Source organism: Doryrhamphus excisus, linkage group LG2, assembly GCF_037039965.1.
Source record: "Doryrhamphus excisus strain RoL-2023G ecotype Guam linkage group LG2, RoL_Dexc_Guam_v1.1, whole genome shotgun sequence".
Taxonomy (NCBI): Eukaryota; Metazoa; Chordata; class Actinopteri; order Syngnathiformes; family Syngnathidae; genus Doryrhamphus; species Doryrhamphus excisus.
In genome coordinates this window covers 1,501,605-1,528,416 of record NC_136358.1, presented here as the reverse complement: position 1 = coordinate 1,528,416, position 26,812 = coordinate 1,501,605, and the positions used below count along the sequence as shown (strand labels likewise).

At 49.9% G+C, this 26,812-nt stretch overlaps 5 protein-coding genes across 14 annotated transcripts; 1 reads left to right on the top strand and 4 right to left on the bottom strand.

Annotated features, from left to right (window-relative positions):
* Positions 1 to 217: 217 nt before the first annotated feature.
* LOC131124849 (sodium/hydrogen exchanger 9B2) lies at positions 218 to 2,730 on the bottom strand. Its single transcript, XM_078794978.1, has 12 exons — positions 2,471 to 2,730; positions 2,230 to 2,400; positions 2,000 to 2,142; positions 1,807 to 1,934; positions 1,664 to 1,745; positions 1,500 to 1,593; positions 1,310 to 1,416; positions 1,082 to 1,231; positions 910 to 1,018; positions 703 to 839; positions 461 to 635; positions 218 to 393 (listed from the first exon to the last, which is right to left on the bottom strand). The coding sequence occupies exons 1-12, from the start codon at positions 2,553 to 2,555 to the stop codon at positions 317 to 319; spliced, it is 1,458 nt and encodes a 485-aa protein (XP_078651104.1). The 5' UTR covers positions 2,556 to 2,730; the 3' UTR covers positions 218 to 316.
* A 172-nt stretch (positions 2,731 to 2,902) lies between these two features.
* corin (corin, serine peptidase) lies at positions 2,903 to 11,395 on the bottom strand. Of its 3 annotated transcripts, none has more exons than XM_078794976.1 (24): positions 11,274 to 11,395; positions 10,859 to 10,994; positions 10,203 to 10,490; positions 10,028 to 10,139; positions 9,859 to 9,963; positions 9,602 to 9,789; positions 9,420 to 9,533; positions 9,241 to 9,348; positions 9,062 to 9,172; positions 8,871 to 8,993; positions 8,727 to 8,795; positions 8,426 to 8,657; positions 8,210 to 8,352; positions 8,018 to 8,125; positions 6,624 to 6,740; positions 6,444 to 6,554; positions 6,234 to 6,357; positions 6,009 to 6,137; positions 5,884 to 5,933; positions 5,633 to 5,813; positions 5,370 to 5,532; positions 5,188 to 5,296; positions 4,988 to 5,121; positions 2,904 to 3,581 (listed from the first exon to the last, which is right to left on the bottom strand). In XM_078794976.1, exons 2-24 carry the CDS (start codon positions 10,977 to 10,979, stop codon positions 3,387 to 3,389), a joined length of 3,135 nt encoding a protein of 1,044 aa, XP_078651102.1. In that variant the 5' UTR covers positions 10,980 to 10,994; positions 11,274 to 11,395; the 3' UTR covers positions 2,904 to 3,386. The 3 variants fall into 3 exon arrangements, with proteins under 3 accessions (XP_057921678.2, XP_078651102.1, XP_057921679.2); XM_058065696.2 differs by having other exon boundaries at positions 6,624 to 6,737; XM_058065695.2 differs by having other exon boundaries at positions 2,903 to 3,581; positions 6,624 to 6,737; positions 8,426 to 8,795.
* A 150-nt stretch (positions 11,396 to 11,545) lies between these two features.
* On the bottom strand, positions 11,546 to 18,274 carry nfxl1 (nuclear transcription factor, X-box binding-like 1). Of its 3 annotated transcripts, XM_058068362.2 has the most exons (25): positions 18,195 to 18,271; positions 17,676 to 17,840; positions 17,406 to 17,594; positions 17,217 to 17,326; positions 16,165 to 16,295; positions 16,043 to 16,087; positions 15,835 to 15,968; positions 15,673 to 15,758; positions 15,508 to 15,583; positions 15,335 to 15,432; positions 15,159 to 15,273; positions 14,929 to 15,053; positions 14,715 to 14,837; positions 14,559 to 14,649; positions 14,357 to 14,477; positions 14,129 to 14,285; positions 13,942 to 14,033; positions 13,855 to 13,876; positions 13,573 to 13,695; positions 13,240 to 13,394; positions 12,722 to 12,791; positions 12,151 to 12,255; positions 11,983 to 12,063; positions 11,853 to 11,906; positions 11,546 to 11,778 (listed from the first exon to the last, which is right to left on the bottom strand). In XM_058068362.2, the coding sequence occupies exons 2-25, from the start codon at positions 17,812 to 17,814 to the stop codon at positions 11,593 to 11,595; spliced, it is 2,628 nt and encodes an 875-aa protein (XP_057924345.2). In that variant the 5' UTR covers positions 17,815 to 17,840; positions 18,195 to 18,271; the 3' UTR covers positions 11,546 to 11,592. The 3 variants fall into 3 exon arrangements, with proteins under 3 accessions (XP_057924345.2, XP_078651074.1, XP_078651072.1); XM_078794948.1 differs by having other exon boundaries at positions 17,406 to 17,819; positions 18,195 to 18,274; XM_078794946.1 differs by having other exon boundaries at positions 17,406 to 17,840.
* Positions 18,275 to 19,105: 831 nt separating this feature from the next.
* On the bottom strand, positions 19,106 to 23,238 carry cnga1b (cyclic nucleotide gated channel subunit alpha 1b). Of its 4 annotated transcripts, none has more exons than XM_078794966.1 (15): positions 22,638 to 23,238; positions 22,495 to 22,579; positions 22,385 to 22,426; positions 22,271 to 22,309; positions 22,159 to 22,209; positions 21,983 to 22,087; positions 21,820 to 21,926; positions 21,576 to 21,750; positions 21,378 to 21,514; positions 21,125 to 21,297; positions 20,936 to 21,061; positions 20,716 to 20,868; positions 20,411 to 20,642; positions 20,149 to 20,324; positions 19,106 to 20,083 (listed from the first exon to the last, which is right to left on the bottom strand). In XM_078794966.1, the coding sequence occupies exons 2-15, from the start codon at positions 22,563 to 22,565 to the stop codon at positions 19,853 to 19,855; spliced, it is 1,818 nt and encodes a 605-aa protein (XP_078651092.1). In that variant the 5' UTR covers positions 22,566 to 22,579; positions 22,638 to 23,238; the 3' UTR covers positions 19,106 to 19,852. The 4 variants fall into 4 exon arrangements, with proteins under 4 accessions (XP_078651092.1, XP_057924347.2, XP_078651078.1 ...); XM_058068364.2 differs by having other exon boundaries at positions 19,108 to 20,083; positions 22,495 to 22,576; positions 22,638 to 23,237; XM_078794952.1 differs by having other exon boundaries at positions 19,112 to 20,083; positions 22,159 to 22,309; positions 22,638 to 23,236.
* A 657-nt stretch (positions 23,239 to 23,895) lies between these two features.
* Positions 23,896 to 26,788, top strand: LOC131126144 (uncharacterized). Of its 3 annotated transcripts, none has more exons than XM_058068367.2 (4): positions 23,896 to 24,031; positions 24,583 to 24,719; positions 24,782 to 25,786; positions 26,035 to 26,788. In XM_058068367.2, exons 2-4 carry the CDS (start codon positions 24,603 to 24,605, stop codon positions 26,080 to 26,082), a joined length of 1,170 nt encoding a protein of 389 aa, XP_057924350.2. In that variant the 5' UTR covers positions 23,896 to 24,031; positions 24,583 to 24,602; the 3' UTR covers positions 26,083 to 26,788. The 3 variants fall into 3 exon arrangements, with proteins under 3 accessions (XP_057924350.2, XP_057924348.2, XP_057924349.2); XM_058068365.2 differs by lacking the exon at positions 23,896 to 24,031 and adding an exon at positions 24,144 to 24,261; XM_058068366.2 differs by lacking the exon at positions 23,896 to 24,031 and having other exon boundaries at positions 24,168 to 24,719.
* The last annotated feature ends 24 nt before the right edge of the window (positions 26,789 to 26,812 follow it).

Below are 26,812 nucleotides of genomic sequence, written 5' to 3'. Positions count from 1 at the left end.
GTGTAGCACGCGCATGTCCATCAAAGTTATTTGTATGACGTCGTCGTTTTAATTACATTCAATAAATTTAGTAATGGTTTAATGTGTATGTGACCCATTCATTGAATAATAACAATCCAAAAATTTATTGAAATACATTCGATGTTTGTTTTTTTTTGCATGTTTGTCACACTTTAATATTTCACCTTTCACACACACACACTTTCACATGAAACACGTTTTCACAACACTGTATTTAAAAATTTGTAAAGTTTTTGGAACACTTGATGAATGAAAAATATCAACAGGAAGAGAACTTAAAGACAACAGCATCACATCACAGCCTGCTCTCACAGATCACGGGGTCTTGACTTTGACAATCCTGAGTTGTGGCTCCGCCCCCTGCCTCACACCCTAGCAGAGGATAAAACGTTACTTGACTGCTCAGTAAAAAAAAGGTCAAAAGTCATGCTGCACTGACCTTTGACCTGCTGGGTCAGGAGACGTGGCCCTGCCAGGCCAATTCCCAGCGCCCCGATGGGGGCCGTGATCAAGATGGCTAACACGGCTAATGTTAGTACATCCAAACCAAACTGGATGTTGACCTCGTCGCCCTCATCCCTCGCTGTGTCCAACGCCTTGGAGCCAATGGCAGCCTGTTACGCACACACACATGTTTGGGTTTCCCGCCTCACCCGAGCTTTCTGGTGTGATGCTAAGCACCTGCACAGTGGCTTTAGGAAGCCAAGCGATGGCGATGAACAGCCTCTCTTTCAGCACAAAGCCGGCGCCATGCACCAACACAAATGTGGCAAGCAGTCGAAGCAGCAGACCAATACCGATCACAGCCACGCCCAAACCTGCGGCCAACCACAGTTAGTGCTCGTTAGTGAAGGGCCGCTGCCCCTCATGCAACTTTGTGCTTCTCACCTACGGTGTTGATGCTGAGCGTCGCTATGGTGATCTCAGCTCCAATCAGACCAAAGAGAAGGGGCTGGAACACATCCCAACACCTCGCCAACATGGCCGCCACTGCTGCCTGCAGGGACACACCATGTAAACACAAAGGCCACACTCAGGAGGAGCGACAACGGTCCGCTACCTTCTCAGCGCCCCAACCCACAGCGGCCAGGAAGGCTAGAACCAGCGTGCACAGACCGCCTGCACCAGAGGATCCGATCACATGGGTGAAGAAGACAGAGAAGATGGAGAACGCCAACAAGAGGAAAGTCCTAGTCAGAACCAGGTCCTCCTACACAAACAGATGTTGAGCCCGTGACCAACGAGGCTTGGTAGCTCTGACAGAACCGCAAATAGAACCACAACCCACCTGATCCACGCTGGGGAATAAACACAAGAACATGCCCACTAGCAGACCCGACACAATCCCTCCTACCACCTCCAGAAGACCCTTCAGGACGTTCATCCATGTGGACCCTGCAAAGCACACAAAGACCACATGGGGGCCTGGCCTGGCCTGGCCTGGCATGGCATGGGGACAACTGAAGACAAAGCCCAACCTGTGGAGAAGGCCACGCCCAGACAGGTGGAGAAGCCTGTGATGGCCAAAATGTCATCAAAACTACCAGCGGCCATCAGAAGGGTTGGGATGCCCTGCAGAACCACACTAGAACATCAGCAGAAGAAGGAGGAGACGAAGAAAAAGAACAAAATATGAGTTTACCTTCTCGGTTCCATAACCTTCTTTTTGGAGCAGTAACATGGATGGAACCACCACAGCTGGAGACACAGCAGCCAAAACAAACCTACACACACACGGGTCACATGTGAGCCAGGAACAAAATAAGAGCTACACACCACACTCACCCCAGTAGGAAGCCCCATTCCCAAGGCAGCTCCAACAGGAAGTGAGAAACCACGGCAACAAGACACGCTTCCAGCACACATGGCCCAACAGCCACACGCACGCACACAGCCTTCAGACGGCGTAGCGCCTGCACGACATGGACCACATCATCAGAACCACATCACAATATCCGTGTGTGTGCATGTATGGTACCGAAGGGTCTAGGCCCAGACCAGCACGGGCCAGAATGACAGACAATGCCATGTTCCTTAAAGCTGCAGACCAATGAGCGTCCACATAGACCGCATCCGTCACGTACGGAACGTTCCTCAGGACCAGGCCCGCCAGCAGCATGCCTGTGTGCAAATGTACAACAGACATGCATATTCGGGTCACTAATGTCAGGTTGGTACGGCTGCAAGTGGACTCTTATTGGGAAGTACCAAGTAAAGGCGGGAGAGGGGGGAGGCGGGGCAAGCGCACCAGTCCAAGCAGTCTTCCTCCCAACACGGCACTGATGAAAATGATGATGATGCCAAACACTTTTCCTCCTGGCAAACACTCACTTCCTGTCACTGCCCACAGTGCTCCGAACAGCAACGCCAACATGCATGCTGTACACACACACACACACATCAGCCAATACTTATTGATAACCTATTAGCAGACATCTATTGATTGAACCTTTAGTGATAAGTAGGTTGAGAAGTCCACGCGGTCGAGGACATTTGTCCTTTAGATGGATGAAGGACACACAGCAGGAAGACATCTGCACATGCACACAGACACACGTGTTACATTAGGGCGTCACACAAACAGATGATCCCTTGATTGTATGCAAGTGTGTGCGTGTGTGTGTGTGCGCGCACCTCACCGTGTCATGGGCGCCTTCTATCTCTTCCCTGGTCACCGTCGCCAATGCAGCGATCGCACAGGACCGTCCTGACCTTTACTATCGCCCAATGCACCACGGACCAGTGTGTGACTTGGAAGTATACACAATAAAGTGTTGCACTTTGTCCCCACGTTGTGTTTGTGTGCATTCCTTCCTCGTTTTCTCTCCATCCATCTCTCTTATTGTCGGCCTTGAATAAACATTCATTGAAACACACACACACACACACACACACTGCAGGTGTGTGTACTTTTATTGTTGTGCCAAAACATTCCAGTTGATTTCTTATGTTGGCCTTCAAGATAACAAACCAGGAAGTGACATCTGAGGAGGGCCAAGTGTGTGCGTGCGTGTGTGTGCGATAGAAGCGTGACGCCCAAAAACGGATACAAAAATACTCTTGGAAAAACAACAAACACTCGGAATGTTGTGGATGGGAAGGAATGGACACGGAATAATCATTCAAAGTTAACCTATTAGGAAGGGATGTAAGATCTTCTACTCTTATTTTGGCCACTCATTAGCAGCCAGTGCTAAGCTAGTTAATCTTGCAATGCACCAGAACACAGATGATGTTGATGGACTGAACATTCACCATCATCATCATCATCATCATTCCAGTGCGGCTAGAAGGTGTTAACTTTATAGCAACTAGCGTGAAGAGGAAACAGTATGGACATCAGTATGTGACATCACTTCCTCCCGTCAGTCGGACAGGTAAGTCCGCATGAAGATCTGCTGCTGGATCCAGGGCGTGAAGTGGCTCACGTTGCTGTACACTCCTGGTCCGAGCACTTTACTGAAGCACACGCTGCCCCATGATGTCAGGCCAAAAAGCGTCCAGCGGCTCGCTGCCCCCACCGCCTGTTCCTCGCACACCAGAGGACCACCGCTGTCCCCCTGCACAAACATGGCCATCAATCATCATCATTGAACAAGTACAAAATGTTGGACTTTGCTAAGCCAACAGCCTAGAACCTAAGAATTAGAACTATTACACCCTAAACCCAACGATCTAGAACAGGGGTCTCAAACACGCGGCCCGCGGGCCAAATGTGGCCCACAGGACACTAGTTTGAGGCCCCCGCCTTGATATGAAAGTTTAATGTTAGTGCGGCCTGCGCAAGTTTGATATGGATGCTGTATGGTATCATGTACCCAGAAAAAATTATTACGTTTCATTAATGTTCATGTTAAAGGTTAAATAACTGTTAATAGTTATCCTCCCTATCCGTGTGGAAGTGGTAAGTTTTTGGCTTTTTTTAAGTTTAAAGGAAATAACTTGGAGGCTACCGTTTAGGTCGCTAGCTCTCTAGTTTGCGAGTTAGCATGTGTCTCAAGACCCTGCAGTTGCGCAATATGTTGTAAATAAAAAGAGTATAAATGTGACTATAGTCGTGTTTTGTCATGTCTACAGGGCTCTAATAATGCTTTGTTCATTTTAATCTGAAAAAAATCATTTGTCTACCCACCAACTATATGTGGTTTCTTAAGTTTTTATTATTTGCCATTTTATTATTATTATATTTATTTATTACTGATTGATTGATTTTCTTTATTCTTGATTTGTTTATTTATTTTTCATCTTATTTTGTGTAGAAAAATAAAAAGTAAGATATTTGAGAACAGTGGAATGTTTTATCAGAGCTTTTATTGTAGAAAATCGGAACCAAAGCAAAGTTTATTCATTTTTCTGTTTTTAATAAATGCGTTGTTTTTTTGGGGGGGAAAACCTGATGCGGCCCAGTCTCACCCAGACCCTAGCTCCAGTGGCCCCCAGGTAAATTGAGTTTGAGACCCCTGATTTAGAGTGAATAAGTGCGTTCACACTGACATGTAGGGCAAAATGCAGTGCACTGTCAGAAGCCGGATGTTGCACTAAATGGTCCAAATGGTGAGTGGACACCCTAAATTGTTGCCACTGTGTAGCGGAAGCGCAGAGACAAACTGGAGGGGTTGCAATACACCATTAAAAAGGAGAGAAAAAGAAAAAAAGAAAGCAAATGAATATTGTGATTGTCATTTCTGGTAAGTGTATAATGACAGTGATGGATTTGGGACCGCACTCATGAACTAAGTACACTTACTGAACCGTAAGTACGGACATGCGTGAATTAAAACACAGCCTATGACTTAAAACCTATTAAAGCCTGGAACCTAGACTTAGAAATCTATTAGACCGTAGGACTTTGAGTGGGTTGCCAAAAAATGTTGGTGGGGTTGCCATCTATATATAGGACACACTTGCTCACAGTGCAACAAAACGAAAACAACACATGCACAGCAAGTTAGTGTTGAGCGGTTACCATGCAGGAGTCAACAGTCCCTGCCTCGTAGCCGGCACAAAGCATCCTGGGGGTTATGGTCTTCATGTCAAAGTAGGACTGGCACTGCGAGACAGAAATGATGCGAACTTGTCCCTCCTGCAGCTTGAAGGGCACTGTGGAGGAGGAGGAAGCAGTGTGCCTCACACAGGAAATGGACAGCAAAGTGGACGGAGACTTACTTCTGTTGCCCATGTGACCCCAGCCTGTGATGTAGCAGTACGAGTCTGGAGTGGGAATCTGGCCGGGACGAGGCAGACACACCGGCCGGACCCACGCCGTCTCATCCACCTGTCGATGACGGCAAACATGCCATGATGGCGGATCTGCATCAAAATGCTCCCGTGTTTTAGGGCTCGCTCACCTCCGCATCCAACTCCACTACGCTGATATCGTAGTCCACTACGGCGCGGTTGTAACGTGGGTGAACCGTAATGGCACGCACACCGCGGCTCTGGCTGTGCATGCCCGGATGATCCAGGTTGTTAAGACCCAGGACCACATTCCACAGGTGGGCCTTCTCCCTCCTGGACTCGCACACACACACACACACACACACACACACACACACACGCGCAGGGAAATGAGAAGCTGACCCTCTGTGAAGGACGCACACGAGCGTCTCACCCCTCAAAACAGTGAGCCACCGTCAAGGCCCACTTCTTTCCGATGAGGACGCATCCACACACGTGTCCGCTCTGGCCGCTTTGCAACGAACACTGCCAAGGCCACGCCCCCTGTCGTGACACGCGGCCACCCAGAATCCTCTTCTGCCTGTAGGGAAGCATGGCCGGGCGCAGGCCACACTCTGAGGAGACAAGAAACAAGAAGTCAAGTCGGCCAAAACGTCCTCGCTAGACGAAGGATGCTGTGTTTACCGTCTCTGATGCAGACGAGTGAAACTCTCCTTCCCGAATGACACGAGTGACTGCAGGAAACAAACATGGAAGACGGTCAACAGCCAGTGATGTACGCGGTTTAGCTTTAGCAATTAGCTCCCTACCTTCTCTTCTCGAGTCGCGCCTGCAGGGCTAAGCCTTTCTTCTCCTTCCAATCGGGATGAACGTGTAACCAACGACGACGGCCCAGAGGGTCTGTATGTTCAGGAACCATGGAAACGGAGGCGGGAACCCTGAAGGAAGACAACGTGTGTCATGGGTTGCATGTCACCGCTGCGTGTGTGTGTGTGTGTGTGTGTGTGTGCGCGTGTGTGTGCTACTGACCTTACCCTAGTCCCAGCTGGTCACAGGTCAGTTTGCTGAGCTGTGGGTTCCACTCGTCAGCGCAAACGTGATAATGGGCCGCCGTCCTCAACACGGTCACAACAGAACGGGACGACTCGCTCAGAGACACTGAAAAGGACACAGACAACAACACTCAGTGCACACAATCACATTTGAGTTCTGTGTGTGTGTGTGTGTGTGTGTGTTTAGGTTACCGCAGTTCCACTCATCTGAGGCGTCACTACAGTGTTTCTTTCCATCGCACCACAAAGTTCTGTGCACGCACTCATGATTGTTGCATGCCATCTCGTTATCTCCACATGCCGCTAGCAGGGAACAAGTATGTGATGCTATGTTGCACGATAATACAAGGATATGAGGTGGCAGACACTCACAGCAGTTTGCCTCATCAGCCAGCAGGGGGCAGTCTGGGAAACCATCGCAGATCATGCTGGTCTTGATGCATGTGGCACTTCCGGGACACTCCCACAGAGCGCGCTCTGAGCAACCTGCTGGACAAATGTCACATCATCACAAAACATTCATTCAGTTTCTACCGCTTTTTCCTCACGAGGGAGCCTATCCCAGCGGTACAACCTGGACTGGTGGCCAGCCAATCACAGGGCACATATAGACAAACAACCATTCACACTCACATTCATACCTATGGACAATTTGGAGTCACCAATTAACCTAGCATGTTTTTGGAATGTGGGAGGAAACCCACGCATGGCCGAGGGTGGAATTGAACCCTAGTCTTCTAGCTGTGAGGTCTGCGCGCTAACCACTCCACTGCCGCCATCACAAAACATTCATTCATTCATTTTCTACCGCTTAACCTCACAAGGGTCGAAGAGGGGTGCTGGAGCCTATCACAGCTGTCTTAAGGCGAGAGGCGGGGTCCACCCTGGACTGGTGGCCAGCCAATCACAGGGCACATATAGACAAACAACCATTCACACTCACATTCATAATTTGGAGTGGCCAATTAACCTAGCATGTTTTTGGAATGTGGGAGGAAATCAGAGTACCTGGAGAAAACCCACACATGGGTGGAATTGAGGGTGGAATTGAACCCTGGTCTTCTAGCTGTGAGGTCTGCACGCTAACCACTCGAGGCCGCGCCGCCATCACAAAACATTCATTCATTCATTTTTTTTTACCGCTTTTTCCTCACGAGGGTTGCGGTGCTGGAGGGTGCTGGAGCCTATCCCAGCTGTCTTAGGGCGAGAGGCGGGGTACACCCTGGACTGGTGGCCAGCCAATCACAGGGCACATAATAGCAATTAACAATAGCAATTAACCTAGCATGTTTTTGGAATGTGGGAGGAAACCGGAGTACCCGGAGAAAACCCACGCATGGCCGAGGGTGGAATTGAACCCTGGTCTCCTAGCTGTGAGGTCTCCGCGCTAACCACTCGACCGCCGCGCCGCCATCACAAAACATTCATTCATTCATTACCGCTTTTTCCTCATGAGGGTCGCGGGGATGCTGGAGCCTATCCCAGCTGTCTTTGGGCGAGAGGCGGGGTACACTCTGGACTGGTGGCCAGCCAATCACAGGGCACATATAAACAAACAACCATTCACACTCACATTCATAATTTGGAGTCGTCAATTAACCTAGCATGTTTTTGGAATGTGGGAGGAAACCGGAGTACCCGGAGAAAACCCACGGGTGGAATTGAACCCTGGTCTCCGCGCTACAATGACAAGGTCTGCGCGCTAACCACTCGACCGCCGCGCCGCCATCACAAAACATGTTATGAGATTTTAACTTTGCGCTCACCGCAGTGGTCTTCGTCGCTGCGGTCGTCGCAGTCAGCGAGGCCGTCACAGCGTTTGCTGGCGAGGACGCATCGACCGGAACGACACTTGAAGTGACTCGGTGAGCACTCTGTTAAGCGGAGAGGAAGTGAACAGATCAGATGGATTGGAAGATGCAAGGGGCGGGTGCACACGCTCACACGCTCACACGCACCGTCCACGCCGGCTTCGGGCAGCAGGCACGCCAAGTCTGGGCCCTCTTCGGGAAACTGAGTGCAGTCAGAGTCGTCGGGCCACTGCAGTCCCACAATGCCGAGCACCGACTCACATTTCTCCTTCGCGGTGCGACAAAGAGACCTGCGGTGAGGAATGGGACGGTGATCGGTCACATTGTCGAGGTGGTTCATGTCCACATCCACGTTGCACTCACCTGCAAGGCGGGACCCTCTGAAGGGTCAGTGGGTCACACTTGGGTACAAGCAACGTGCACGCGTAGAACATGAGGTACTGGTAACATCCCGTTTGGACCAAGGCAGGAAACAACGACGACTCCCAGGACACGGAGCTCTCCCTCTGGGACACGTGACCCAGGAAGTTTGGGAAGCGGGTCAGGTTGTAGGGCAGATTCATGCACAGCTCTAAGCTGATTGGCTCACAGCCAGCTGATGTGACAAGAGGGCAAGGAGTCAAACACGCTGAGCGTCCACTTGGACAGATGGTCAAGAACTTACTGCAGTTGTTGCTGTCTTCACAGGAAGTGGACGTGCAGCTGGGCTGGCCGGGGCTGCAAGCGGTCTGAGCTGGAACACATCAAGGAGGACTCAAGCAGACTTGTTGACAGAGTAAGACGACTTGTTACCAGACAGATGTCTCACTCTGGTCTCGGCTGCAGTGCTCTTCATCGCTGCCATCTTTGCAGTCATCCTCACCGTCGCAGCGGAAAGCAGACGGAACGCATTGACCGTTCCTGCACTCCCAAAGACCCTGACTGCGACACGCTGCACACAAAACACAGGTGAGCATCATCTGAACGCTACGTGGTCGCACCGTCACCATAGTAACCCACAGCAGTTAAGCTCATCACTCTTGTCGAGACAATCGTGGTCGCCGTCGCACAACCAATCCCTGGACACGCAGCGGCCGTCGCCGCATTGATGCTCCCGTAACACGTCGCACACTGACGGAACAGAAGCGACGTCAAACGTGAGCAGGAAGTATGTTAGCCGGATTCGTGTGCGCTCTCACCACAATGAAGTTCATCACTGAGGTCGCCGCAGTCGTCGTAGCCGTCACACAACAGAGTAGGCGGCAGGCAGCGGCCCGTCAGGCACTGAAACTGCGCATCTGAACAGACTGAAAACTTGTCGTCAATATATTGCCATGACGACCACAACCCTCCTATGTGTGTGTGTGTGTGTGTTCACCGCAATGTGTCTCGTCGCTCCAGTCGTCACAATCATTGTAGCCATTACACACCAGTTTCTGGGGAACACAAAGGCCCGTTGCGCACAGGAAGGCGTCCTCGCCGCCACATGCCGCTGTCCGCCAATCAGAGAGCATCACATGATATCACCGAATCACAAACATCAACATGCGAAGCACTCACATGGTTTGCCCGTAGCCTGTTTTGGCGTGTAGCAAGCGGGGGTTGCGGGGCTCGCCGTGGTCGCAGCCGTGTCACTGAACTGGGAGCAGCGCAGGAAGTCAGGCCAGGAGGCATTGAACATCTGGAGGACGGGCTCGCAACCTTCTCTGGCCGCCTCGCAGAACGAGGCACATGGCAGTACCACTGCCCTGCATCATGTGACCATTCACACGTGAACAATAAAGAAAATATCGCATGTCGGCGTGTTCGGCTCTCACCTGTGATGTGTGCTGTTGTCATGGAAACACTGTGGCAGGGCCAGCGAGCAGCCAAACAACATGATGTGTTTGTAGCAAGACAGTCTGCTCAAGTAGCTGAAGAACCTGGGACACATCAGCGTCATCACTTCCTGTGAGATCCTCCAGGAAAAAAAAAAAACATGCCTACCTTAGCAACATGTCCACCTCTGAGCTCTTCACCACGGCGGCGGCGGAGGACAGCCATGTTTGATTGTAGGCCAACATGTGACACTGAGGCTCCGCCATCAGCTGACAACCACCTAAACGTATGACACAGTACTAGCAAGCGTGTCTTCATGAGTGAAACAATATGGCGGCATCACCTGTTTCAGGTGTCGACGTCAACCAGGTGCTGCTCAGTGTGGTGACAGAGGTCAACCAATCAGGGGCCGCTGTGATTGGCTGAGTGGGAGGGACCTGAGACGAGCGCATTGAGGCGATGGTGGAAGTCGCAGGCTTGAGGTCACTGAAGTCGTGGGGGGAGCTCGTTAAATTGGCAAGTCGGGAGGGGGACGGGCTTGTGCTGTTGCCATGGTAATAGAGGGCTCTGTCAGCGATGGGCTCAGGGGAGGGAAGGTGGCCGGAATCGGAGACACAGCTGCCAATCACACCTAAGGACAGAAAACAGACTCAGACCGGCCCCAGACTTGAAAAACACTTGTCCCTAAATAGCTTGATGGGTGTGCACGCGATGACAATGTTGAGGGACTGCACATCTATGAATAGTGTCAGAGGATCCGGTTACCACGGCGACCCCCCCACCCCCATCCCCACCACACAGTTTCATCTGCTCCCATTACTCTTCTGCACCCTCCACTATTTAAGTCAGAAAAAAAAGTTTCTAAAGCCACATAAATATTTAACATTCCTTAATTGTCAACCTGATTGGTCGACACTCGTTGCCATGACGACCGCACCACACAACACACACACTTTTTTGTGTCTGTAAGGTCATGCAGAGGTCAGGTGTGTGTGGTACCGGTGAGGGAGAGCACCATCATCACACCGCCCAGCAGGATAAGGACAGGAAGTAGGACGTAGACGAAGAGTCTCAGAGGACAGGAGGACGGTGTCTTGTGAGGACACGCCTCCTCGCCCATCCCGCTCGCAGATGCCTGAGGGACGGACACACGTGCATTAATGAAGGCTCTGTGAAGCTCCGCCCCCGTATAGACACTGGTCCGGTGGTAGGAAACTTCTCGACTTTTACCTCGGCTCCGTCTAGATTCACAACGTAAGTAGTGACGTCGGTAACGTGCTAAGCGTCACGTGCAACAATTAGTAACAAAACGACTGTCGACATTGATTTTTTTTTTTTGGGGAGGGGGGGGGGGTGTTTGAGCTATCGAGCGATCGTGGCTTCCACGTGGGCGCGTAAACGTGAATACACTTACCGTGTTAGTTCCCGCGATTAAGGTGACACGCGGGCACGACCACTGTGACCACGTAACACGCCGCTGAGCGCCAAACCATCCTTCTGTCCGTCACCGGAGAGCGCCAGCTAATGAAGAGCTGCAGACCCCGCCCCCTTTCTCTCTCTCTCTCCACGTGTAGCTCAACCACTCGGTCATGTGACCAGTGAAAACCATCATACAAACTGTGGTATATTATTATTGTTGTGTTTCCATGAGTGTTTTAAGTGTCAATAAACAACATTAAAAGGGTCTTCAGACTTTTAAGATTTTATTTGAAAGTGACCTTTGACATTCACCATCAGCTGTTCAAGAGTAAGTAGGCGGTGACTGATAGTAGAGCTCCGCCCAGTGGAACAAGGACGAGGGCCACGCCCCTCCACCACCTAGCACTCCCCCCTTGGTCCTCGAGGTCCTCTGGCCTCCCTCGCTTCTTGCTCCTGCGACCTCCTCGCTGCTGACGCTTGGTGAATGCCTCCAGTTCCTCCTGGCGTCACAGTAGCAGTTAGCCTAGCTTAGTGTGGTCATGTTACAAGGTGCTCAATCCATGCTGATGCTCACCTGACATTTCTTCTGCTCCTCCTCCTCGGCTGCTTTCTGTTCCGCCTCCTTCAGCTACAGACACACACACACACCTCATTGACGTCTGCCCTTGACATTATCATTACATCATCATGTGTGCGCTGTTCACCTGGCTGACTTTCTTTTGCTGTTGTTTGCAGGTGTCGTCACACTCAACTACACTCTCTGACGACAACAAGCACGGCATTTCCTGTATACACACACACACACAAAATGATAAAATTTTCAAGAGACGCACATTTTCAAGACACACGAGTAAGGATCGAGGGTTTTGTACCTTCTTGATCCTCCTGCAAGGACATCGCAGCTTCACCTTCTGATGACATTTGACCTCACACCCACCTGGATGACACACCTGCTTACAGCGATGGCCGCAGCTTAGCTACACACACACAAAAAAAAGATGACATGCACAGTTGAAGAGTCACTCATTGGCTGATCCGGGCATGCACTGCGGTCTCATGAAGAAATGCAGCTTTCTGATATGTTTTAATTGTTCCAGAATACAAAGATTTTAAAAGTATTTGTTCGGATTAATTATTTGTGTCAGTATTTGTGCCGTTCCGAATACTGTATTCGGGTGAACACAGCATAATCATAGGATTGAACAGTAGAGGTTTTGAAGGGGAGGGGCTTGGCAATTACAATTAGTTTGGGTTTGTCTGGGTCCGGCACGGCACAGATTCTTTTTTTCTTTTTTTTTCCCGTTGGCCATATTGAAACGCCGGCGATCCGGCACGGTGCCAGAATACTTTAAACCCTGGAAGTGTGTGTGGTGATAAGATGACATGATGCTGCATACCCAAACATGGACACAGAGACGGTTATCATGATGTGATGGCGTGTACCTCTTTGGGACACTGGTTGCCACAAGATCCCATCGCCTTTCTCGTGTCTTCGTCAGATAAAGTCATCTTCCTGCGCACATAGAAATTGACAAAATAGATAATGATATACAGCGAAACCTTGGTTAGTGACTTTTTCAGTTAACATCAAACATTTATACCATAATTTTGCCTCGGCTTATGCACATTTTCCAGTTAGAGTACAACACAGCATGCTTCTTGTGGCGTTATTAAAACACTGCACGAGTCTGTGTCCGTAATGTAGTTTAAATTACAAAACTTCTTTAGTGTCTAGCTAGCTTGCAAAGCTCAAATTTATCAACCCAAACCGGAATTCAGCTGTGATGTCATCAGCAGTTGACTCTCACAAACACATTTTTATATAGTTTTACATGCATTAAAAATAATCTAAAACATAGACACACACACACACAGAATTGTTTACTGCATCCATCTGAGAGTCGGACCTTCTGGAACAAATTACCAAGGTTCCACTGAATTAGGAGAATGAATGTACTTACATGCACTCCGCGTAGAGCACGCTCATCTTACAGTAGCAGCGCTGTCGGATCATCTGGCTGCAGGGGGGACAGTCCCCCGGGTGACAGGGGAGGGGGCAGGTGTGAGGACAAAGGTGTGGGCGGGGCTTTGAGCAGCCCTCCTCACACTCCTCACACTGGCAAAACAGATGGACATATGATAAATCTACAGTTCATTACCTGCTTGGCCAACTTCAGCAACGGTGTTAGGAGCTGTGCAATGCTAACATTTCCTACCATAGTTAGTAGCTATGCCATGCTAACAATAACAATTGCAGTCAGGAGCTATGCTAGGCTGGTTGTACTGATCATCACCTTGTCGCTGCTGTTAACAAGGTGACATTCTCTGCTGCAAGTATGGTTTCCGCAGGTAAGAGGTTGCCCACAAGGTCTTTTGCAGGAGAAGCGTCCACGATGATGACACGGCAGGGGGCTGACCTGAAAAAGAAAGTGCAGGTGAATAGCAAGCCGCTAAATTGAATGAGACAAGGACATAAAAGGTGATAGCGACAGGTAAAATGTCAAGATCATGAGAAACTAAGATGGGTAGGCAAAAGGGGGAGAGGAGTAGGAGACATGTTGGAGAAACCCTCTCACCTCATGTTCCCCCAAACAGGACCTGGAAGACAAAAAGCAAAAAGTGAAAAATGTGCATATGCTTGCATGTGTGCGTATTGAGCTTACACTGGTACCGGGACTTGACAAGGGGGGCAGGGTAGGGCCTTGGTCACAAATGCTGGTTTTGACGGCTGCTCCCATGGCCCAGACAACTGCACCTGAGGGACACCACAGGACAAAAAAGATCATTCCGGAAAAGATGCGTTGGACATTTCCGCTCTGTCCAATTGGAAGCAGCGTGGGAGCGTCGTACCTGCTGGGACTTAACCAGAACCTGGTCGTGACACGGCTGTGGACACGTGTGCGCACAGCCGATGAGAGGTAGGAGACAGGGCTGTGTGCAGGGGGGGCACGGCCCAGGGTGGCAGCGGTGACGCTCTCTGGCCAAGTGGTGGCAGGAAGGAGGACACCTAAGGCGAACACGCCATCACACATGAGTGGCCCTCATACACGTGATGGGATTCAGACGAGGTGCACGTACCTGCAGAGCTCTTTGCAGCGAGGAGGCTTGGTGCTTCGCTCTCGTCCGCACGGGACCGTTAAGGAGGTGGTGCCACATGTACACTTGACGTCCACTGTCACTGGACACGGATAACAACTTCCTGATAGAGCAGGAAGGCTGGAGTGAGATTGTCATGCATACATACACACACACACACACACACACACACACACACGCCTACCTCGGTGGCAGACAGACGGACATTTGTGGTTCCGACATCCCAGAGATCGACCGCAATTCTGGTCACAGGGGGGACAGTTGCCAGGGCAACACTGAAAAACAGAGGTACAATGATGATGAAGGTGGTTATGATGATGGTGATGATGATGGGACTCACCTTCCTCCTACACTGATGTTTCTGGCAGCTTCTACTCTTTGAACATTTGGAGTCACACACATACTCTTTATGACACGCCAGCAACTTCCTGTATTTTCCACACCTGCACTCCTTCTCCACCTCCTAAAATCCAGGTAAATGTCAGCCCAATGTGCATGTGTGTTCCGTGTGTGTTCCGTGTGTGTGTGTGTGTGTGTGCGTGTAGGCCCATAACCTGTCTACAGGTGTCACAATTCCCACGGTGGCACCTCATGGTGCAGGTGTGCTTTCCACACGTCAGAAGGCGGTCACACGTATCTCCACACAGTGACACTTCCTCTGTGCACGGCAGGGTCCACTCTGTGTGTACAACACAGACACACACACACACACACACACACACACACAAATGTGGGTCAAGACTTAGTCTGGAGATGTAGCAGTGGATGTGTGCGTGCATATCACTTGTCTTGCCGCAGGGACATGATCTGCTGAGCGAGCGAGGACAAGGAGGACAAAGTCCGTCATGACACACCAGCTCGCATGTGTGATTCCCACAGGAGAGGAGGCTGCCACACACCTGAAAACGGACATGGTCAGCCATCTTGACAGACCAGGCTTTTCCTTATAAGGTAGCGTACCTTCTGACAGTTCCACTTGGGACTGGCACAAGGTCTCTGAGCTTCTTGTCCGCCACACACACACCTTTGAAGGCTGACTCTGGGACAGGGGGGGCACTCTGACACAAACATAGACACGCGTGTGTATGTTAGTAGACATTAAGTGTGACACGTTGCAGATATATTCGCTTCACCTGAGTGACACGGCTGTGAACACGTGTGTTGTTGACATGGTAACAAACGTCCACATGGCTGCTGGCATGACCAGACCTGAAAACACGCACATGCATGTACAAACACACACTTGATCTGTGATGTTCTCCGATTGGCTGTGAAAGAATCACAGTCCTTATACGCACCTTGCTGCTACAGCGCCGTGGAAGGGGCTTTGCTTTGCTGCACATACAGGAAACAGACACCATCTTGGGACATGGGGGGCAAGGACCTGAGGATGGACACAAGACACAAGCATTGACACTTCAGCCAAGCCAAGCAAAGTGTGTGTGTGTGTGTGAGGTTACCAGGGTGACAGAGCAGAAGACAAGTGTGTCCACAAGAAGGTTTCAGCTCCTTCTGACACACTGAGCCACAGGAGTGAGGAACTAGCCAGGGGTCAGCTGGAGGGTCCTCAAGCTTCCCACAGTAACACGTGTACCTGAACGCAACACAGACATGCATGCACAATCACATTGTCGTCACACGTCTGCGGTATTCATTGAGTCGTCTTACTTGGTGGGCGTGGCATTGTGGGGATACTCTGCTCGACACTTGGGACTGGGGAGGGAAAATGAAAACATGAAAAGGGGCAATTCTGAGGAAGGGGAGTCCTGTTATGCAGTCACATGACTCACCAGGGCCACGGGTGCTTCTTTTGTCCGAAGTCTTCATCAGTCACAGAGCAAAGGAGAAAAGCCGAGTCTTTGGCCCACTTCTGGATGCATGGAAGATGGAAGAGGGAGAAGCAACTGGAGCATCCCCACACCTAGAAGGGGGGAGACTTTATCCATCATAAACACCTTTCACGTTGCTGGAAATGTGAGTGTAGAAACCAGCGGAGAAATGGTACATGGGTTGTACATGGGTACAACTCGAGTAAAGAATAGTTGTTCATTCATTCATTCATTTTCTACCACTTATCCTCATGAGGGTCGCGGGGGTGCTGGAGCCTATCCCAGCTGTCTTGGGGCGAGAGGCAGGGTACACCCTGGACTGGTGGCCAGCCAATCACAGGGCACATATAGACAAACAACCATTCACACTCACATTCATACCTATGGACAATTTGGAGTCGCTAATTAACCTAGCATGTTTTAGGAATGTGGGAGGAAACCGGAGTACCCGGAGAAAACCCACGCATGCACGAGGAAAACATGCAAACTCCAGAATAGTTGTTATGCAAGAAAAAAGTATTGTTCTTGAATGTTTCCCTAAAGCAGTGACCAAATGAGCAGATGAAAAACTTTCTGCTCTCCAAATTAAAACACTTTTCTCCACCCATTAACACCAAATAGTAAAAATAACAATAAAAACATAATCTAATAGTTTGAGTGTGAGTGACAAAATTCATTTAGAAAAAAGTGAAGTTTGGCTGGTTGTCTCAAGTTTCACACACTCGGCACACTCCTTCAGTGGATTGAAAATTAAAGAACGTGCAAAGGAAATTGAAGACATTGTTGGACAGACATTGTGGTCGGCGGTACAAAATATTTTCAGACATTTGCTGATTTGCTACAAATACGCTCTGCTTCAACAAAAAAAAGTCATGTTAAAATGCAAAGCCAGGTCAGGAGGTAACTACACTCGTAACTCATGATTATGCAAAAGGTCGATTCATCCATCCATCCAGTCATTGTGAAATTTGCCCTTGTGGGGCAAATAAAGGCACATCGTATCTTATACTCACCGCCTGGGTCCTCTTGACAGAGGCAATGCAGATGAGGCAGGTGAGCGCTCCGGACTGAAAAAGCTCGCTGACATACTGACCGGTTTTCAGCAGACCTGTGACATCACCACCTGGATATACACACACACACACACACAAGTTGTTAACAGTAACGCCCAAATCATGTGATCATTATTGGACCTGGTTCACCTGTCTGGTTGGTGTAGGTAGTGAAGGTGGACTCCAGGATCTTCCCCCTCTTTGCATCCTTGGGGTCAATCTCTCCATCTTCATCGTCATCATCAGAGGAGGAGGAGCTCATCTGACTGTCCACCAGTCGCTTCACTGTAGCTTGGTTGGATTTTCGGATCTCCTCAAACTTGGTGTGGGCAGAGACACCTGTCCACCATAAGTGGGTCAGAATAGAAATGCACTGGGTGGTGTCGTAATGTAATTCTATTTGGGTGTTGTGATACGGACCTTCAGATGGGACGACCACCTTTGTGGTTCCTCCAGCACCACCTGGTCTCACAGGCATCATATGCTGGGGTTGTGATCTTTCTCCTTGTCCATGGTTCCGACCACGCCCCCTGCCCTGATGTCGCCAGGAGGGCTCCATCACGTCTACAAGTCAACCAAACTTGTCTATGGGCAAAATATTAAAAATTATTTCTTCACCGATTCCAAAGTCTACTTTTTTTTACCAGATTTTGGCGAGATTTGTTTTATTTCATGAACAGGAGTTCTCTTTATATATCTGCAACGGAAACAGCACATACATTTGACATTTAAAAAAAAAGACCGACATCAACGCACAAGCTAACAAACCCCACTAGCTTAAACAGTGTGACCAAAGATTGACGCAAGTTCAACCAACACCCAGAGCGACATTAACATCATAAATCAGTAAAATTCAGTTTGATCGAAGTGAACACTGACCGAAAAGTCAAATCCTGATAACTAAGACAATGAAATAGAATTTGAAACCTTGGAACGAACCTGCAAACAGTCGCTACAGTAGCATCAACCCGATGTGCAGACGACACGCGCAGCCATTCGCTGCTGCATGCCGGTACTTGTAGTCTTTCAGTAGCAATGTGCATTGCGCAAATGAGGAGTAAAGGACTACACTCCCCATCACTCATTGAGACCCACCGGCAATGCGACGTGTCATCACAATGACCCTTTAGAGCAGGGGTCATCAATTACATTGGTCAAAAAGCAAACAAAAGTACATTTCTGAGTACAGAATTGTTCTCAGCATATAATATTGCATACTAAGTACTATTATATTATTTGCTATATTAAAGGGAAGGTCTAACCAAGGGTTATACAGAGTAAATGAATGGAACAGAGTAAGTACTGTATGTACAGTATGTGTAGTGTGGAGGCTAAGGCGTATGATATATTTCTGATTAAACAATATAACAAATGGCATCATTGATTACCATTACTAATCCATTAATTACCATTCCAGGAAGTTAATTTAAAAAAATCTGGTTATTCTTTATTCCATAAGGAACAACAGAAATTTGATTTTAAAGTATTTGTATTTCAGTAATGGCAGTGTTAATACATTTGATAGATTATAATCTAAATCATCATCATCACTGAGAAACACAAGTTTAATTCCGCTACTCAACCAGGTAAAATGTCTTAAATTGTTTATTTTCCCTGATTATATTTACTTTATTAGGTAATATGAATGTAAAGGTGATATATGTGTGTTATTTGATATGTAGAGTCCCAAAAAAAAAGAATTTAATAGATCGAAAACAGGTTTTCTATGCCATAACGATGAAAGTATTTCATTTATGAAGAAGGAATAATGGAAATTCACTTTTTGCTGCCAGGCCTGAAAGCAGTTAATCACAATCAACAAGGGATCACGGTAAATGTAATTTCTAGAGTATCGCTTCACATCTCCCTGTGCTACAGAAAACCAGGTTTTTTTTATTGTAATTATTTGAAATGAAGGCTCTAGACGAGATCAACTGTCTTGCGGAGATAGAATGAATGAATTCAGAAAAGAGTCCTGACACCAAATCTATTGCAGGTAAAGTCAGTTTATTGTGAAATCTGAGACTGTCCCAAATTCTCGCTGATTTCCTTTAACTTAAGTTGACTCCCCTCGCTTTGGTGATTGTGACAAGCCCTACCGATGAAAAACCTGACTTTACTGACTCAAATTCTTGTGAGTCACTCACTGAAGTGAATCGGGTACTCGATTCATCCAGCACAGAACGCATGAACAGAAACTCGCGCATGCCACAAGTTCAGCAGTTGAATTGTTTGGCGAGCACCTGTGAGTCGTGGAGCACCCATGATGCAACTCGGGTAGGAAGGGCAAAGGCCGAGATCTGCAGTTTTAGAGTAACATTTGCTCAAATAATGACATGTTTCCTTATTTAAATATTAGCTAGCGGTACCAGAGTAAGTGTTAACCGAGACGAGAAGCAGTGAATCCTGAATCAGTACAAAACTCTTGACACAGCATACACTGTGAGTCTTTGCTAGCAAGTACGGTATTGTCACAAGTATAAGAGACAATACCGTATACTAATTAGTATACTAATTAACTTACCAAAGACCAAAGCCCTCCATTGTGGCTCACTAAAACAAACATCAACAAAATTCACATATGGTATAATTGTTTGTCATTTGCTGAGCTGTGTATCAGGTGTTGGGGGCGGGACGGGGCCCGGGTGGGTGGGGTGGGATGGCGGCAGCTTCCTCTCCAGTCTGCTGACTCTGTGCTTGAGCTTGCTGTGAGTAGCTTCATGTTCGGCTAAAAGACGCGCGTAACGCGTCTGCAGGACGTCCAACGTGCTGGCCATAAAGTCCACCTTCTCCTCCATCTCCTTGGGGTCAGGACCCTGTGCCGCCACCTGCGGGACAAAAGAAGTCATGGCAGCTTTTTGGCCCTAAGAACAAGAGGAGATGGTGGTGGTACCTCCAGGTCGAGCAGGCCGTCTTTCATCAGGATCTGTCTCCCCTTTTCCTCCAGCAAGGCTTTGGCATCGGGGTACTCGGTTAGCGCCTCCATCAGGTCGTCCTTGGAAAGGCAGAAGAGGTCGGAGTAACCGATGCTGCGGATGTTTGCCGTCCGTCTGTTTCCTGCTTTGCTGCCTATCATTGTGAATTTGGAGGACATCGGAGGACTTACATTACGTGACAACGCTACGTGACGTGATGCGAAGCAACGCTACGATTACCTTTGATGGCCAGAATACTGATCTCGCCAAAGTAGCTTCCATCACTGAGGACCACAAATTGTTTGATGCCGTCGTCGGCCACCACGGCGAGCTTTCCTTCTTTGATGATATACATCTCACGGCCGATGTCGCCCTTCTTGCAGATGTAGTCTCCAGGACTGTAGACCTGAGGCTGCAGCTTCAGTACCAACTCCACCAGCAGCCCCGCCTCACAGTCGGCGAAGATCCGCACCTACACACCAACAATGACCACAGGCGTCAACTCCTGGAGCGTAGCAAAGTGCGTGGCACGTGTGACCTGTGACCTTCTTGAGCGTATCCAGGTGCACGTTGATGGCGATCTCTGCTCTGAGTTTGTCCGGAAGGAACTTGAGCACCTCCCGCTCGTCCACCGCTTTCTTGTTGGTCCACAGAAAGTCGAACCACTTGATGACCCGCTTTTCCAGGTCCTTGGTTACCTGGAGGTCGGGAGGCACTTCAGCCTCAAATATGACTTCCTGTTGACCTTCATGGCCTGCCACTGACCTTGCGGAAACTCATGTACTGCTTGATGGCGTCAATGCGGGCCTGAAAGTCGGCACGGGCAGCGTTCATGTTGGTGATCATGGAACCCACATTGCCCACGATGGTGGCAAAGATCAGCACACCCACCTTCAGAAGATAATAAGGTCAAAACCGATGCTAACACTAATGAGCCGGCGGCCATAAACTCACCAAAAAGTCAGTGACCACAAAGAAGTACTCTGAGTTCTCCACAGGGGGTGGAGTCTCTCCGATGGTGGTGAGCGTCAGTGTGGACCAGTACATGCTGTAGGCGTACTTCCTCACAAGGCGCCCGAACTCAGGATCCGCCGGGTCAGGATACACAAATCTGTCTGAGCCAAAACCTAAAGACACACAGAAAGACTACATTAGCGGACTTCCAGGTGGACGTTGGACATTCCAACTCGGATCTTGGAGCATTTACCGATGGCCTTGGAGAAGGAGTAGTAGAGGCAGGCATTCCAATGGATGATGATGAGGATATACATGACCAGATTAGAGATCCTCAGCGCATTAGGGTAGTTGGTTCTGGTCTCGGTCCGCTGGAAGAACTCCAGCATCCTGCCAGAGAAGACACGTCAAGAAGGCTTCCAGCCAACAATGATCTCATTGTGGTGTCTACCTGTTGAACCTCAGCAGCTTATTGAGGCGAATCTCGGGGTAGTTAAGTCCCAGCAGACCATACAGAACATCGGTTGGGATCATGGAGACCAGGTCCAGTTTGAACTGGAAGCTCTTAGTGTAACGTTCATATAGTTTCTGCTCATCCTTCACCAGAAGACCCTGTTCCAGGTAGCCTGCACTTACAGGTAAACGCATGATCATTTGAGCACTTCACCAAAGCACTCCACCGCATGCATACGGACCCGTTCTGGTTCTGAAGACCATGTCAGCGAGGTACACAAAATCACAAAGAAAGTCCAAAAGGAACCAATAGACCAAATAGTCCATCTGGAGCTCCTCGAAGCAAGCCCTGATACACACACAGATTAGAAGAAATGTACTGTGACGTGTGGACAAAGATGTTACCTGGCGATGATGACGGTCCAGTTGTACATGACAGGAACCGTGATGATGAACAGCCAGTGATAGTATCTGTTCCCTGCTGGGTCCATCACCGTGATCTCTCGTACACTAACACGTGCACAGACACACACATTAATATTAGGATCGCACTTAGTCAATCTCCGTCATAATAAACCTACACTGGCTCCTTCTTCTCCTCTTTCTCCTCCTTCTCTTTCGTCTTCTCTTTCCTGTGGTGGAACCAAAAAACAACCAGAGACAGGAAACAAGTAGACAGCAAACACGACTTACATCTTCTTCTTCTTTTTCTTCTTCTTCTTCTCGTCCTTCCTAGAAGACAACAAGAGCATCAAGCAGATGGCACACATGTGTGTGTGTGTTTTTGTGTGTGTGTGTGCGTGTTACTTGTTGTTGCTATTGTTGCAGTTGAACACAAATTCGACATCCCTGAAACACAACATAGCTCATGTTCATATGCTCATGTCGTCATCTCTCATTTCCATGACAACTCCTACCTGTCAGCCTCCGCATTGTCCATGGCCTCCAGAACCAGAACTGGCAGGTCCAATGGTGCCACCTTGGCCATGAGGTGCTTCTCTGCTGGTATGAAAGTCAGTGAGAAGACTCAATGTCAATGTTTGGTATTTCCACGACTCACCTGTCGGATGATAACGTGCTCCCGCTGATGTCCTCTACTGCAGCCGGCTCCTCAGAGAAGCCACAGCCATAGAAACAGACGTGCAACCATTGTCCTCAACGCTCAAAACAACTTTTAAACCCGGAAAGAAAATGTGCAAAGTTTTCAGAACGTAGCAGAAGCCGTCAGCCGTCCGTCGGTCGGTCGGCCAGGCCGAGATAAAGAGATTAGAGGAGGGATGATAATGTGCACACGCACGAGTGTAGCACCTCCATCAAAACGAAACTTTGGCGCACGTTTTCAACTTTGCAATTGTGCACCGGTCCAATTAAATATCACCTGAATGGACACAAAGAAAAAAAACAAGGTGAAGTGACGAAAGGAAGATTTTGCATCAACACCACTCATTTAGTCGAGTCAGCACACATGCGCTCGCACTCAGGCAGCTTTGATAGGATTAAGAATCTGTGTGTGTTTGTGTGTGTGTGAGACAGCTTGAATAGGAAGCAACCAACAGGTGGCACTGGTCACACCAAGGTCACAAATGACCGAAAGTAAAAGTAAACAGTAGTATTCCAGGTCAGCAAGACGTCCTGTCACTCAGACCATAACAAGGACCGTACCATTTGTAGCAACTTCTTTATTTACATTGTAACTTTAAACAATGCACTGACCAGGAAGTTGGCCAGGTAAAGTGCTAGCAGCGCTAGCAGCTATGCTAACTGCTACGCCACCAACTAGCTTCTATGATTTCTTCTATGTTTCTGGATGTGAAGCTAAGGACCGCATGCTACAACAAAACCAAATACATACATGTATGTTTTTGTTTACTCCTTAAAAGTGTACTTAAAACCGCACTTGTTGTGCACTAGAGGGCGCAATGACAGCGGATTTGACCTTTCAACTCCAGGCTGCGATGTCATCAGAGAGTGATTAATGAAAAATAAATGAATGGATAAGATTCCTTTGAGACTTGTGCTAACATTTCAAGAAACGTTCCTCGACATGACGACAACAAGGGGGCTGTTCGGATGCAAACCAATCAGAATGAAGCAAAGGGGCCACGTGGTGTGCTTTGGCAATCCGCCAACCGTTTTCACACATTGCCGCCCCCTCCTTCTCTTCCTCCCCGGGCGCCAATCAGACGCCACGCGGCGCGCGGCCACGGGTGGCGCCAGACGCAGTGGAGGGCACGAGCCGACACACTCCCCCTCCCCCTCCTGTCACCGAACATCAGCCTGCCAACAAGCACCACCCCCCCACCACCTCCACCCCCCGCGTCGTGAGGACGACACACGTATCCGTTCATAACCTCCGCCATTATTCATCGCCCCCTCCCCCCCGCAGGGTCTCGCTGCCTCCTCGCCACCTGCCTCTCCTCCTTCCTGCCTCGCGCTCGCTCGTGCCAAGCCCAGGTGATTATCCACCCCCCCACCCCCCATTATCCGTTACCCCCCACCCCGACCCCCCCCGCTACTGACAGACCGACAAATCCCTCCCGGTGCTCCTCCCCCCCACCCCCCCACCCCTCCATCTCCTTCCCCGCCAGCCATGATCCGTGGCAGGCTAATTCCCAGACGGTCCTCCTCTTCCTCCTCTCCTTCCTCCTCTCCTCCTCCTCCTCCTCCTCCTCCTGGCGGGCCTGGTAAGTCAGAGCATCCTTTTCTCCTCCGCCGCATGCTGCCTTCACGCTTTTTAGCCTCCTTTCTCCTCCTGCTGCGCCTGTGGGAGGAGGCGGGGGAGGGGGGCGTTAATGTGCCGCCTGGGAGCGTAGCTGCCTGCCGTGACCTTCGCACACGCTGACCAGACACGCTAATTAGTCACGCCTCCAGGGAGGTGCACATTTTATTTCCTGCTACACACACACACACACACACACATACACAAGGAAGAGACGCTTCGCAGGAAGGTCAGAGGTCATGTGGACAGGAAGTGTGACATCACAGTGTGTGTTTTGTGTTTGGAGCCACAGGGAAGTAAACAAACATGTCGGGCATGACGAGTGGCGTGTGCGTGGAGAGCGATCTGTCATCAGTCCTCCAGAGAAGCTCCGCCTCCTCGCACCATCATCCAAATCACCATGGCTACGGCACACAGAGCCAGGTGAGTTTGACTTGCCGCTGCCCCGTGCCTCCGCCCCCACCTACACGTGTCGTGTGTCGCAGGTGTCCACGCTGGCGCCGGTATTGGACTACAGCAGTGAGATGGACCGCTACCGCTCGTCCATCGCCAGCTTCTACAAGACAAATGTCAACATGGACGTCACCAGCTTCCCGCCGTCCGCCAAGCTGGCGGCCAGATTGGCGGCGGCCGCCCCCATCTTTCCCCCTGCCGCCACTAGACTGGGTGCCATGGCGGCGACGCCCTGGGGTTGCCACGACAACATGAACCACCCAGCGGCGGTCTTCTGGGGCCGGCCGAAACCATCCACCACGCACCACCACCACCACCCGCCCCCTCCAGCCACACCTTCTGGTCACATGACCCCCTCACACCCTCACAGCAGTGCCATGCATCAGGGCGGTGGGGTGGCAGGCGGGGGGGGAGGCGGGCGACCGGACGAGGGGGGTCGGACAGAAAAACACTCACTTCCTGTCGCTCAAACAGCACACCACCACCCCATGGCACCGAGCAATGGGAATTTCCCGCCCGGCTACGGTGGGGCGGCTGACTGTGGCGTCAACAAGCAAGGACATGCCCACCCGGACGTGATGGGCCTATCGGAGGGGGGCAGCTGCAACGGGGGAGGGGTTATCGGGAGCAGCTTCTTGGGGGGCCTGGGTTTACCTCCAGGTGTCATCGTCATGGCAATGGGGTCGGCCGGCGGCGGGATCTCAGACGCCAGCAGTGCTTTCCAGATGACGGGCAGCCAGCGAGCGCCAACGGACTGCCAGCAGCACGCCAACTCTTCCCCTTGCCCCGCTGCCTCCTCGCCATCTTCCTCAGGGGTGACTGCAGGGGGTGTGGTCCTGTCTTCGCCGTCATCATCAGGGGCCTCGGCTAAGAGGAAGAGGAAACGGTGTGGCGTGTGCGGACCGTGCAGGCGGCTCATCAACTGCGGCGTGTGTTCATCGTGTCGCAACAGGAAGACAGGTCACCAGATCTGCAAGTTCCGAAAGTGCGAAGAACTCAAGAAGAAGCCGGGGGGAGGCGGGGGCGGGGTGCTCGAGGTGAGACCCACATTGTGTTTGTCAAAATGTATTATTGACCACATCAACATTCGTCTTCACGACTTCCTGTGGGAGTCACCGCAAACCACGGCTAACTAGCACACACGAGCCGCCAACAGAGCATGCACGTTTACTCCATTACATCAATTGGACCTGAATGATGATGGCTGTGAATGCGTGTGCACCATTGCAAGGTTTACTTCGTTTTTAACTTTTTCTTTTCTTTTTTTAACTGCTCTGCTCTACAGAGGCCACCATCTGTCCCGACTGGTGAGGCCTTTCGTTGGTTCTTCTAGTCAGTCCTGGAGGCCAAACGGGAAGTGGTCATCATTGGACTATAACGTGTGAGAGAAACTGTTGACAACTGCCTCCTGGTGGCTGCTTGCTGTATATGTCATAAACTCCGCCCCCACGTGTGAGCAGAGGGCTCAAAGTGTAAATGAATAAATTTTCTTAACCTTAGGTTCTCTTTCTTCAACTCCTAACACCTGGACATCAAACAGGTGGGCGGGGGTTCGTGTTCATTTGTGACACACAGCATAGCCTGTCGGGTCCAGTTCCGACCGGAACCACTTGACCTCCAGGGGTCATCGTTCTCCAGCATGAGAGCTCAGTAGATCCGACTACAACTACCACATCACTTCCACAAAAGCAACCTCTGATGGACAGACTTGGACCAGAACCAGGCGGCATCCACCAAGGCAGAAAATGTCAACGAAATCCAGCAACAAATAAGACACCCCTCCTCCACAAACACGTCAGATGATTGCATCATTCCGGGCGAGCGCATGCACGTGAGGAGTGCTCATGTGAATAAGTGGTGAGGCAGAAGTCTGGTTGCCGTTGACGACAGAGCGCCGTGTTGCTAGGCAACTGCTAACAATGGACCTGCCAGTGTTCCACAATGTGGGCGTGGCCTGAGAGGGGGAAGGAAATGCTCGTACACAATGATCCATGACACTATTTGTCAATGTGTGAACGCGCTAGATCGACATTTCTAGCGTTTTTTAAGCTTTACATTAAAAG